Genomic DNA, 14,059 nt, shown 5'->3' with positions numbered 1-14,059 from the left:
TCTGAACACCATTTAACTACATATGTAGAGACTAGCAAACTATAGTTACACCACCAAAACCATATTATTTTATGGTATAGAAATAGAAAGCATAGCATCCAACTCAGTGAGTTCTGTTTGCATTAATACAGATTTGTACAGCTTTCCTACACAACACTAAGCAACTAAATATTGCAATATATAAGCAAATAAAATGTTGAACCATAAACAACCTGGGATCCAGGTAAGCCCACTAAGTCATTTTAAGTCATCAGTTAAAAATGTTCTGCAATGATTATTTTTTAGATTACTCTTTACCAACTGCACATGAATAGGGAACAACTGAGTTCAGTGGAAGTCTGAATCTTGTAGCTGTAGGGACTCAGTAGGAAATGAATTGCAAATCCAAAATAGATTTTGTTTCTATTATCAATTTGCTTCTATATTACACTGTGTGTAAACACTTTTGCATTGGTACTAAACAAGGCAGAGATGCCAAAACCAGTAGAATGTGAAAAAATATCACAAGAAGTTGGTTTTGCGTATGTTTTGTTCAATATATGCACTTACAATTTTAGAACACATTGACTTTACTCTCAAAGCTCATACCTGGCTTCTTTTCACTTTGGAAACCCTTCAATGCTTCCAAAATTCTCAAGACTACACCAAATATCACGGACCAAAGAACTGATATTTAATTTTTGTAATCTGAAAACTAAAGCTATCATCATTTATCTATCATCACCACACAATTTCTGATCAAATGCAATGAACTGTCTTACTACCTTTACTATTTTTAGAAACCTCTGCAACTGTTCATGAAACTGCTGAAGTTGAAACAATTCCATTTTTGCATGTTCAGCATCAAATTATTAATCTTATTTGTTAAAAACAAAACAAACAACAATAAAACAATTAAAAAAAAAACTAAAAAAAAAACCAAAAAACCACCACAAAACCACACAAAAAACACCCATTAATCTCCATTAATTCTGCTTCGGAGTCCCTCAAACATTTTACATTTTCTACTGCCACCAACTCCTTTTCCCCTTGGTGTAAATAGGTTTGTTCTGGTAAAATCTTTTATATCATTATCATTAATATGGAAAAAAAAAACTAAATGCAGGGGTTTACTTCCCTAATACCAAGAGCAATAATAAATTTAAGTTATCTTACAATAATGTTCACTGTACTTTAAGAATTAGGGGCTTACTTTACCTCAGCAGTTTTCTCCACTTGACATGTCTGCCTACACGCTCATAAAATATCACTCGAGAAAGTGAACAATGTGTTCTTGTTTCACATCTCAAACATTTTACAAATACAAATTAACAATTACATCTGTCCTTTTTTTATGAAGGTATAACTTTGTAAAACGAGTGACTTATTTTTTAGCCTTCAAACATTTCTACAATTGTATGCAGTTTTCAAAATGCCCCAAATTTTCTTGAGCTGATATGGTTAAATTTCCCCTATTCATCTTGTAAAATGCATTTAGCCATAGTTGTGCCTAAAATGTAAATTTATAACCAACTGTTCTGGCTTAAAGGTAGCTGACCTTTTCATTCCTAATGGCGTTATGGTCAGAAGCTACATGTGGTAAGATGAAGAACAGGAAAGGGACTTAAATATCCAGAATGTTAAAAAATTAATCGAGACTGAAAGGAGAGTTACTTATGGAAGCAAAGGTAAATAACATGACACTTCCAACATATAAACAAAAAGCTAAAAATAAAGATGACTGCACACTTCTAAAGGATGAATTAAGTATTTTACTGAAAGACGAGACACCCCTATTAGAAATAATTTCTTTTCCCCAGTGCTTACAAAGGAAGTGAGGCAGGTGTCAGAAACCAAGATTAATTTACCAAGAAGAAATACTGAAGGAAACCGTTCACACCAAGGAAGATTTGAAGAAATTAGACCATGCAAAGGCAGCCAAAAACTCCAGAACCAGATGGGATGCAGCCTGCATTTATAAGGGAAGGACCAAATGAGATGGAAGAACCATTAGCAGATATATTTAGAAAGCATGTGAGAACAGTAGAATTACTGATAGACTGAAGAGAGGCAAATGTAGCACCCATGCCATACTCTTCATTATAAGCAGCAGCAACAATACTGGAACTGTGACAGTTTCCTATTGCATGGTACTGTGCTAGCAATAGCTGCTGCCATGGCAACACGATGCAATGGGAGCAGATGGGAAGTAGAAAGGTCTGTTTAAGGGTAATTAAGATGTGCTTGTTTAGGAAGAGGCAAGTGTTATGCCCCAGCAGGCTTTGTCTGCTCTTCAGAAAAAGCTGCTTGTGGTCTTTTAAACTTTTGCCACTGGGGATAATAATTAGCAGATGGATGCTCAACAAAGGAGTCTAGATTCTGACTTGAGTGACAGCTGGTGGCAGCTGGGCCCAGAAACAGGCAGCCTTTGTAGACAGGGCAACAGAGAGATGCAGACGGACAAACCAAGACAAGAAAAAGCTGTACGAAGTGTTAAGCTGTACAAGGGGTCACAGAGTGCTCATTCTAAATGGATGCTCCACCCTGTAACACCTTTTCTCCCCCTTTATACAGACTTCTTTGCTTCACTTGCTGTTTTCATCTCAAGTGTTGGTTCTTCCTCTCCCAGTTCACAGCTCTACTGGGTCATTCTCCATTTTTTTTTTCCTTCTTCCTCTTCTGTCAGGTATACTGCAATAAAATGGCACACCCAATTTTTCTGGCAACCAGCAGTTTCACTGAAGTGCAACACTTACTTAACACACTTCTGGTGGAAGACTGGAGAAATGTAAGACCAAAAGCTTAAATATGAGAAAACAAGTCAATAACAGTGTCCTAAACTAATAAAGATTTGACACGTTTGACAGACTACTTTCTAGTCTCCCAAAGTTACTCCCTCTCTAGGAAAAACTCTATTTGTGATGCATGCATAACATCAGAAAAGGCCTCAGAAGGACATTAGAAAAAGCCTGAGATGACACCCAGACATTGCAGTGCTTTAGCCTAAGAACAGAAATTAAGCTTAACTACATTATTACAGTTTCAGAGAAAACACCATTTATCATAGTGTTAACGCATAGTAAATAAAATACTGTACGTGATTAACTTCTACAGACTGATCGTAAATATCAAAATTCAAGCTGGACTGCTCAAGCGTGGATGATAACGTCAATTTTCTGAATAACAGCACAAAGATTAATAGGGCACATTTCTGTATACGCACATCAAAAATTACAAGCATCTTTTACAAATACCTTTGAAATGTACCTTCTGAGAAATGCTCCAATAAAATCTGATCACTTGAATCCACAGAAAAGCAAAACACAAATTCCAGCACAACTACAGCCAAAACTAGTCACTAAATATAGCATATCTATATAAAATATTTCTAATTTTTACCTAGTTATGTTATTCATCAAGGTAATTAATGCAACAAAACACTAAGAAATTCCTATTTGTTTCTTATACAGTTGGTTATATCTTCAAATATTTGGAAATGAAAATTTATGCGCATAGAACATAAGAATACCCTAGTGAAAAGGAAAGAATAAACATTGTGGTTGTCCTGTTAATACTGAAACTTTAACTGCTTCCAGAAGCTGAAGAAAAAAACATTAATAACCTACAACCAACTTTTGTGGGAATGGATCAATCAGGATGCAGCTAAGGAAGATTAAAGCAGGCCTGTTCAGTTATGTTGCAATTCTCTCCTATTCCTCTTCAGCTGCTCTCTTCACTAAAGCCTCCAGTCCAAGACCAGCATTCAGTAAATTGCCCTCCTTGAAGCATGGAAACACCTACTGACACAAACTGCAAATTAGAAGACATAAAGAGATCCACAGCTTCTTCCATGGGTGCTGGAATATAGACAGATAAATGGCAAGTACTCATATTTCTATCAAGAAGTCTCCCACAAACCACTGGCACAGTTACTAGAACCAGGACAGGAAAGGTACATACATCCTTGGAAGTACATATGGAAGGAATGAATAGATGAGCTACTGGCTGACTGAAAAGGGCCCCAGATCTGATATTCACTAGTCTGGTTTGGTCAAAAATTTTTCAGTTTGTTTGTTTGTTTTTTTATGAGGAAACTTAAAGAGAATTTACTACCAAAAAAAAAAAAAAAATATCATTCAGGTTTGACTACTCTGAGAATCTGATTGGAGCAAATAACAAACCGAAGCAGCTTTGACAGTGTTGCAAATGGAGTGACACATTTCAATTTTAAGAGAGAAATAGCTATATGTCTGTTGATATAAAAAGAGTGATTTAGCAAAGTTTGATAGTAAACAACAGTGGTTTAATCAGATTAAATGGTAAAGTACATTTGAGTATTTACTGCATAGGGGCAGAGTCAGGCAAAACTGTCAGAGGACCCTCCTGTTAAATCCTGAGGTTCAGACAGAACCCCTTACATTCTAATCTCCTTCTCAGAGAGGGGTCTAGGTGTGGCTAGATCCAGACTTAGTCTCAGACTTGGTCAAGGGTTTATGTCAAAACACAATCATTCCTTTATATCACTTTGCTAAGATTTCAAAGTTTAGCATGCTATTAATTGCTTACCAAGAATATGTTGTGACAAGGAATCTCTCAACCTCAGGAAGTAACCCTGAGACACGTCCCTACTCAAGGGGAGATCCTGGCATGCAGCCCACTATTGTGCAGGAGAGCTCAACTATGGAGTAGGATGATTGAGTCCGTCACATCTGCATATTGACTACAGAAGTTAGGGTTTTTTCCAAACTTGGAAGCACTATGATTACGGGGGCACATACTGCTCAGATTAGTCCTTAGCTATTGTGTTGTTATCAGTCTCCCTCAAATCCCCTTTGAGACAGGGGACATCTTGATCAATGAATTCAAAGAATACACATGCTGAAACAATACTGCAGTGATAAAGGGATTTGATCTGTTAAAGCAGAGTGATATTCTGCATCTCAACATCTCACACCTATCAAAGTCAACAACAACATACAAGGTGATGGATGCCTTTAGTCTCTGCCATTCTCCCAGGGTGTGCATTTTTAAACTTTTCTCTTACAGTCTTCACCAATATATGCTAATATTATCTCTCCACTACATAGATTCTATTTGTTCCAGCTACCAAAACCAATTCTCTGCAAGGACAGGGACAGACAATGAAGGAGATGGACAGAGGGGATGGACATGAAACGGGACACCACCACCATTTTTCTATTTATATATTTATTTATTTATTAAAATTCAAAAATTTCAATCAGATTTCAACTGAAAGGAAGCTACCTGTCTCACCACTTAAACTACTCTAGGATCTAAGGCTAAGTAGCATGGCCAGGAAGATGTCAACATGGCACATCACTGAGAAGAATATGGAAAACTCCCCATACATTATTTCTACACACTTTAGGTATGTTTCCTGTATTTTGGTTATTTCTGATATATGCAGAAATTTTATCTGGTGATAGGAGATAATTAATGAGGAAACATTTGGACCAGTTTTATGTATCGATGCATCTTGTGGCTTAAGTGTATATGGGATGTACTTAAAATTAGTAATTTTTTTTTTTTTTACAACAGGCATAGATCTTTTTCTGCAGACTTTAACTGAAGAAACTGATTTAAGTCTGGTATTCAAATAGCTCAAGTTTTTCACAGGACTTCTACAAAGAAAATATCTTATTTTGCAACAAACTACCAAGCTGATCCAAGATGAGTATTTTCTTCAAAGTCAGTTTAGTCTGAAACCTCACACAGCAGTTCAAGTTCAACCTTGTGCCTGACGTGCAGGTTGAACTGCTGCTATTAAGGATGAGTCCTGTTTCATTTTTCCTAATCCTACCTGCCTATAAAAAAAAAAAAAAACCCAACAAACAAAAAAAAAAACAAAAAAAAAAAACCAAAAAACAAACACACCCCCTCCCCCCCCCAAAAAAACACCAAAAACTAAAGGCATGAAGTAATGAAGAAATGGTTCATTGAAGGGATAAAGGATTAAAACAGTTTCCCCTTCCATTTAAGCCAAAAGAAAGAAAACAGAAAGCATCCTGAAAGCCAAATGTACAGACCAGATTTTTGAGCCTTTATAACCAGGTTAGAAAATAAAGGTGTATGCACAGGTTTGCATGCTCACTGATGCATGGAACTGTACCTGGAGCGCAGTTTTACATAGGAAATGCTTTTAAGTAACTGACTAATCAAGATCACTTATTTATAAGAAAAATTGTATTGTGTTCACTGGTATTCACAGACTCGGATCCTTGGAAAAAAAAAAAAAAAATCTATCAGGTTTTTGTAAAAGCTTCAGTTAGAAATGTTAAAATATTTTTCACCCAAATGCCAGAGTTCAGAGGTTGAATTAATCTCCTTAGCACAAACAGATTAGCAATTCCTACAGACAATAACAGAAAAATAATCTCACTGCAGGTTAAAGTTTTGTACAAGGTAGTTCAACCTCAGTTTTCAGACACTTCCAAAAACTACAAGGAAGAAATTCCTATATTAACTTTAAGCAGTGGTACTGACACAGCCAGTTTCCAACAAGTGACTCTTGAAAGATTTCCCCAACGCACTACAAATTCTCTGAGAGCTTGTAATTAAAAACAGAGAAAGCTTAATGAGGAAATACGCCAAATATAAGGAAAATTAACGCGTAAGCAATTTAAAGATCTCCTTTGCCCAACTGTATCTCCTCTGACAAATTTAAAAACAAGTTTGATGACACTGAATTTCTTGTATATATAAAGGAATTTGGCAACATAAGCAATTGATGACTACTAAGTGGTGACCAATAAAATTCAGACAAATTAACAAAATTTGGTGAAGCCTTCAGATAATTAAGCTATGAAAAGACACTTTAGCATGGGGGCCTCTGTGTGCAATTAAATTTCTGCATATTAATATCACAGTAAAATTTTCTTAGTACATACATATTTGTAAATCTTTTACTGAATGTGTATTACTGAACACCACTCATGCTATTGTCTTTTAAATACATGACTATGCTATTTTGACTTTGGTCCCAAGATGCATGCAACCACCCACTCATTGCTATAGCAATACTACATAATACATTTCTGATAAGATACAGTCAGAAGTTAATAGCTGATGAACGATTATTTGTGTTTATTGCTTCAACTGCCTCTTTATGCCTGCAGAAAATAATACATTCACAAAGAAAAGACACTGCGCCTGTGAAAAAAAGCTGCACGAATACAGTGTTGAGCAAATCGGAATCAGCAGTATGAGGGGTCTGATCCTGGCCCCAGCTAAGCACCACACAGCTGCTTGCTCACTCCCACCTCCAACAGGACAGGAAGGGAATTAGAAGAGCAAAAGTGAAACAGCTTGTGGGATGAAGATAGTTTATAACAAGTAAAGAGGAAGGAAAAATCCCAAAGAACAAAGCAAGTGATGCATAGTGGGAAAAAGAGAAAGCACTGACACTGTGTACATACTGCTTAGCAATAGCGAAAACACTGGTGTTATCAACCCTGTTTTAGTCACAAATTGAAAATATGCAGGAAGCTAGCACCTTATGAATATTATTAGAGTTTTACCAGTCTCAGATGGCGTACAGTTTAATTTTTGAAAGCATTATTCATGGCTTCAAATTATAAAGATATCTTTCTTTTTGTTATCACTGCCTGCAATGCCAGGTTTTGTAACACTGCAACAAAAAGACATATATATTGTAATTGATTATATAGTTGTTTATAATACTATAAACTGGTTAAAAGTTAGTTCTTTCTTGACCATGTGTTTTGCATATATATTGTATAAGCAGATCACAAGAAATATGACTCACTAGCACATTTCCTTGAATGATACCACAACTGCCTATTTACATTTCACTGAATGTATTGGTATCTGAAAGACTGGCTGAAGCTACAATATGTGAGTGTTCAGGAATCAAAGCCAAGTCTTAATAGACCTGAATAATATTTCTGAAGCATGAATACTGTTTATTCCAATGATGTAAGCAGCAATTAGAGTTGCTTACAAGCAACTATTCTGAAAAGTATTAGTTTTAGCTAGATTTCAGAGTTGTACAAGCACTCAATTCAGAGGAATTATTTTAGTTTTTATACTGAGTTCATCTGTTGGTAAACACATTAACCAGTAAATCAATACAAACTCCATCTCTGTCCTTCCTTTATGAAAAGTGAATTATGGAAAGGGAAAGAAAGAGAAATATACATCAGAAGCTCTAACACTACTGCTTTAGTTAATAATATTAAAAGATATACCTGAAGTTCTAGTTAGGCTTATTCATACTAATACGTCTTTCCATTTAATACTTTTCTGCTACATTATTTCCTCTTGGGACTATCTTTAGTATTAACTATGGTACAAATGTTACAGATGTTACTATATTACCACATGCACAGTTTTTCAAATGTAGTATTTACCCGCTAATACATCTTCACTGACACAGTCATCTCACCTCTTTAATGAGACTGATTTGAATCTAATATTGCTTAATAGGTCAATTGAAACTATTAACATGCATATACAAAGCATAAATTACTTTTCATTACTATGTTACTATACTAATCTCACAACAGAATATACATAATGTAGCTAAAAAATGTTCTGCAGACAAAGAACAGCTACGGACTTGGAACATCTTTCTTGCCATCCAGATATTTTGTTAACAAACATTTCTTTGAGGTGCAATCTTGGGCAAGTTAAAATAAATGCAAAGATAAATGCAGACAAACAGTCTGTTTGCCTAGAACAACAGTGACAGAATAAGCACTTTTCTGAGTTCAGTATTGATTAAAAAAATTCTTTAACAAATTATTGAAATTTATAACATTTCATGACTGTTAATACAAGCCACACTGCATATCTACAAAGCAACAATTCTCACTATTTTCAGTCATTTTAATTCCAGACCATCAACTACAATATGATTGTTGCCTTTCTTTAAACATACACATTTACCAAAATGTTTATAACACCAGTTCTTACATCTTACATTTATCAAACCATATGTTATCACTTTTTAAAAGAGAGCTAGAACTGTAACAATACCAAGGAAGTGGCAGTAGATATCTGCACTCTTCAACACATAATGAATATTACAGCTCTCCAAAGACAAGTACAGATAGAAGAAAAATATTATCATAATATTTATGATATGATATATAATCTATTTTATCACATAAATAGTTTATGTAATATATAGCTTCTGTAATACAACCTCAAAGTTCCAGAATTTTGTCCTAAGTGTATAAATGCTAGGATACATAACAGCACCAGAAAATACCCTCAGAAATTATTAGGCTTGTACATAAACACAAAACCACTGGGAGATAATTTACCTAGAGTTTGCATAACACTATTAAAGCCACATTGCCACTCACCACAAGTGAAAGGGGCCTCTTCCATGAAACAACACCGATCAATCCTGACAACAGCACCTGTAATAAGGAGAGCAGAGTCACCAAAGACAAGAGGTTCATACCAGTATCATTAAAAAAAAATAATAGTACTAAGATGAAGCTGAATGAATACCCAGCCCTGACGCGTATCTCCAGAGTGCTGGAAAACTAAAAAGACACTGTTTTCATTTTATTCTCAATAAGAAATAAGCACAAGTACTACTAAGCTGCTTGTAAAACAAATCTCAATCCAGCTGCCAGATCCCATTAGTTCTGATCAGATCACAGTAAGTCTTCAAACATCTTCTCTCCCAGTCCCAAATATTATCAACACTAAAGGAGAATAAATGCTTAGGGTAAATCTTTTGGTCTATTAGCATCATCAAAACTTAGCTCATGAAAAGGGGAGTAAAAATAGGACAATCACAGAATCAGCCAGGGTATCCAGCTAAATGAGCAGAAGGGCTTCTTTATTTTGTTCCACCCACCCAACCACACAACTTGATCTTATGTTTGAAAAATCACACATACAAACATTTAACACCTGTATTTAACATACAGATACATTACCCCCTCCACTTCAAGCCAAAAGCAAGCAGGATTCATACACTGATAACACCTAAAGCTGATCTTAGGTACTTTGAAAATAACAAGCAAGTTACAGTTGAGACACCATAAGCATCACAAACTGTTAAAGAGAGGGGTAAATAGAGAAATTGGAGCAATGGACTGAGGGACATTGACCCTGGGGTGGACAAGAAAGGTGGAAAGGAAACTTTTCATTACTGATTATTTTTAAGTAAATGTTCTAAACCTCAAAGCAGTCTTCCAGTATATGAAAGGGGCCTTCAAGGATGCCAGAGGGCCTCTTCATCAGGAACAGTAGTGACAGGACAAGGGGTAAAGGGTTTAAACAGAAGTAAGTTCAGGTCAGATATAAGGAAGAAGCTCTTTACTGTGAGGGTGGTGAGGCAGTGGAACAGGTTGCCCAAAGAAGTGGTAAATGCTCCATCCCTGGCGGTGTTCAAGATTAGGCTGGACAAGGCCTTGGGAAACACCGTCTAGTGTGAGGTGTCCCTGCCTACGGCAGGGGGGTTGGAACTAGATGTTGCTTTCCAACCCTAACCATTCTATGAAACTAGAATAGAAATAAAAAGCAGAGAAAAGAATGCATGATGTATTTATTTCATGGGACTGTCATTTTTTCACCTCAAATGTGTAACAGAATTTGTATAACTTGTGTACTTTGCTAGTCACCATTCGCACCATGTCATGCTTTTTACTAACAATCTTTCAAGTATAATAGAGCATAATAATTAAAACCACATCTATACCTAGCCACTACAGATGCAGCGTACACTGTATTGGGAACCAGGATGGAAACAGTGTGTCTGCTAATGTCTGGTGTGATCTGGGGAGAAAGAGCTGTTGGTTATATGGAGAAGTTGGATTGTGGAGTATCCAGTTTAAGTTTTCACTATGTCTAGTCTGTGGACATTCATACTGTGAGCATGTTTCAACTTCGTAATATCAACAGCTGCTGCAGTTGTTGAAAACATTATTCAGGAAGACAGCATGTCAGAAAATCCACATTTTGATATTTTATCAGCTATACCATTTAAAAAAAAAATAACACAACAAAAAACAACCAAAACTCAGCAGATTTTTCATAGTAAAATCTTAATTTTAGTTTTTAAGTTAAGTATAAATGCAACAGATGAGAACGCATAAACACACAGTAAAAAGTGAATCAAAATCAGGACATGGATACCAAAGCCTATGCAGATGATCTCTACATACAAATGTGCATAGTTTGCATTCTACAGCATTTCCTACGGCATAAAAGCTACATACTTCTGCATGTTGGCCAAGGCAGGGAAAATTTAAGAAATCCATTTTTGCAGTTAATTAAATTTGCTCACATGGCTCTTGTTAGCTTATTATTGCTGTTTGAGAACTTGTCTCTGGGCTGATAATCCTGTAATGTGAAAACTGCACTCAAGAAGATAAAAATGACAGGGTTAGGTAGTTTATCTGCAGGCTATATAGCAACATCTTCTCAATTAAATAAATGGGATGGCTGAAATTGTGAGGTTATTAAAGAAAACCCTTTAGGAAAAATAAGCAATTGCCTTCCAAAACAGAGCCTGTATTGATACATAAAATACTCATACATAAGCCAGTACTTCTCAGTCATCAAGTCATACATGCAGAGGCAAGCTACTCTAATATGCTACCTAAGAGTAGCAAATCCTTACTTTCATTTACTGTGGCTATTTCCATGAGTTAAACCCCTCCTCCTCCTGCCCGATATATCTGCAGCATTGTGCATCCCTGAAGATGCAAGGAGAGAGATGATCCTTTCTGTTCAGCTGACATACAACGTTTGACATTTACAGAGGCCTTGCAAGATCAAAGAGTTACATGCGTTTCTTGTTGGCAGCAGTTTGATTTCAGACCCTGCATAGTACACTTATCTAATATATTGGGCCTAACTTCTATCTGCTGAATTGCAGTGACACCCCGCCCCATATAATAATCAAAATTAATCAAAGCTACTAAAAACATATTCAAAAATGCAGATTTGCCAGCTTCCTTAGGCAGAACTGCTACAGATACATGTACTTGTTGACTATAACAGAGCTGATTCACAGAGAAAAGGATAAATAGAATACATTAGTGTTGACTTCTGCAGCATTAGAAATGCAGGAACATTATCTATGAACACCTTTCAACATGCATATGAAAACTCTATTATCATTAATGCAAGCTGTGCTCATGCATGAAAAAGAGGCATTTACTTTAACAGGGACATACTGAGGCAGGACAAAAACAGAAAGTAAAAATTAATTTCCAGTACATGGACTGCAGACAAAGTATTTTTTTAAAAAAAGCCCTTGATGGTGTCTTTTCCAGCATTTTACTTTCTATAAATTTAGGGGACAGACCAGATGATGCAGTCTCTCGATATATCTTAACCTTTCCAAGTCTTCAACTCCAAAATGGTTATTGTACATAATACACCCTCTAGTATACTTCTTTCAACTTCTTTTCCAAACTACACAAAACATTTATATAAACACTAATTTAACCAAAACCACATTGAACATAGTGAAACAGTAGGAAAAGACATCTATAGAAACATAAAATCACTGATGTTTTAAGTATTAATTTGTTTAAAATAACAAATTATCTTTTGTGTCAGTACAACTTGGGATCTTGCAATGCTTTTCTGTCTAATATAGAGCATATGAGTTACAGGAAACTCCAGGTTTTATTGTCTACTCTTATTCCAGCTTTCTTGTTCAGGCTGATTCACCATGTATCAAGCCATCTGCTACTTCTCTGCAAATTTTTGGATTCCTCTCTTTTTCAGACTGTAAACATGAGACACATTCTTTAGTCAATGGATTCAGTTAATATTAAATTAATCATACAAGTTGTTCACATTAATTGCTGAAATTCCATCTTAGCCTTCTTCTAAGGTAGTAAATAATGCAAATACTGGCTATCCTTAGTTCCTATGTTATCTGAATAAACAGAATCCATAGCATAGCACATTCAATCTATCTACATTTCCTTCCAATCAAAACATATGGCGATATGCATATGACATGCCAATTCAAACACATTCAAATTAACTTTAGATAAAAGGAGAAATATTACAACATATAATTTAGAATCATAGAATAGTTAGGGTTGGAAAGGACCTTAAGATCATCTAGTTCCACCCCCCCTGCCATGGGCAGGGACACCTCACACTAAACCATACCACCCAAGGCCTCATCCAACCTGCCCTTGAACACCGCCAGGGATGGAGCATTCACAACCTCCCTGGGCAACCCATTCCAGTGCCTCACCACCCTAACAAGAAAAAATTTCCTCCTTATATCCAACCTTAACTTCCCCTGTTTAAGTTTTAACCCATTACCCCTTGTCCTATCACTACAGTCCCTAACAAAGAGTCCCTCCCCAGCATCCCTATAGGCCCCCTTCAGATACTGGAAGGCTGCTATGAGGTCTCCACGCAGCCTTCTCTTCTCCAGGCTGAACAGCCCCAACTTTCTCAGCCTATCAGTATATTTATCTACATTTAGAGACCTTAATTGTCCTACTAAACAAACAGAGTATTCTGGGTAGGTGGTGGTGTATAAATGAGCTCTAGTAATAACTGAAATTAAAAATAAAATACTTGGTGGTATTTCAATCTACACCCCACATAAGTGAAAGTTAGTGCCTAGAAGATAGCCACAACCTCCCTTGCATTGGACACCTCTTTTCTGAAAGGAGAAGGGTGGCAAACAGTCATAACAAATCAATTTATAACAGCAAAGAGCAAGCAAGAGAAGTATTACAAGTCTTTATTTGACTGCATCCCAACTAAATCTAACAGACATGAGCACTCTGATTAAATCTTCCAGAGTTACAGAATAAAGGTTTCCCCTGGACTCCGTATTTCCCACACTATCCAAACAACACTGTATTTTTGGTGTGATTTCAGTTCAAAGTGATCACTACCCCCCCCCCCCCAAAAAAAACAAAACAAAACAAAACACAAACAAACAAGAAAAACACATCAAAAAAAAAAACCAAAACCAACACACAAACAAACCCCAACCCCCATCAAACCCCTTTACTCAATCTCAATCAGAATTTTTATTTTTTTTTAAACATTAAGCCAAAATTGTGTGTCGTATTGCATTGGGAATTAA

General features: G+C 36.1%; 1 protein-coding gene across 2 annotated transcripts in view; it reads right to left on the bottom strand.

The window, feature by feature from the left end:
* The window catches only part of ENTREP2 (endosomal transmembrane epsin interactor 2), a 109,262-nt gene that overhangs the window by 61,269 nt on the left and 33,934 nt on the right, over positions 1-14,059 (bottom strand). For both annotated transcript variants that reach the window (XM_057398981.1, XM_057398989.1), the window contains exon 2: positions 9,330-9,386. In XM_057398981.1, coding sequence (XP_057254964.1) covers positions 9,330-9,386 — 57 coding nt within the window. The remainder of the gene's footprint in view (positions 1-9,329; positions 9,387-14,059) is intronic.

This window comes from Pezoporus wallicus, unplaced genomic scaffold (assembly GCF_028554395.1).
Source record: "Pezoporus wallicus isolate ANWC-B61680 ecotype Strahan unplaced genomic scaffold, APGP_CSIRO_Pwel_v1 contig_3952, whole genome shotgun sequence".
NCBI lineage: Eukaryota > Metazoa > Chordata > Aves > Psittaciformes > Psittacidae > Pezoporus > Pezoporus wallicus.
The sequence above is the reverse complement of the archived record's forward strand: the minus strand, read 5'-3'. Positions and strand labels throughout refer to the sequence as shown.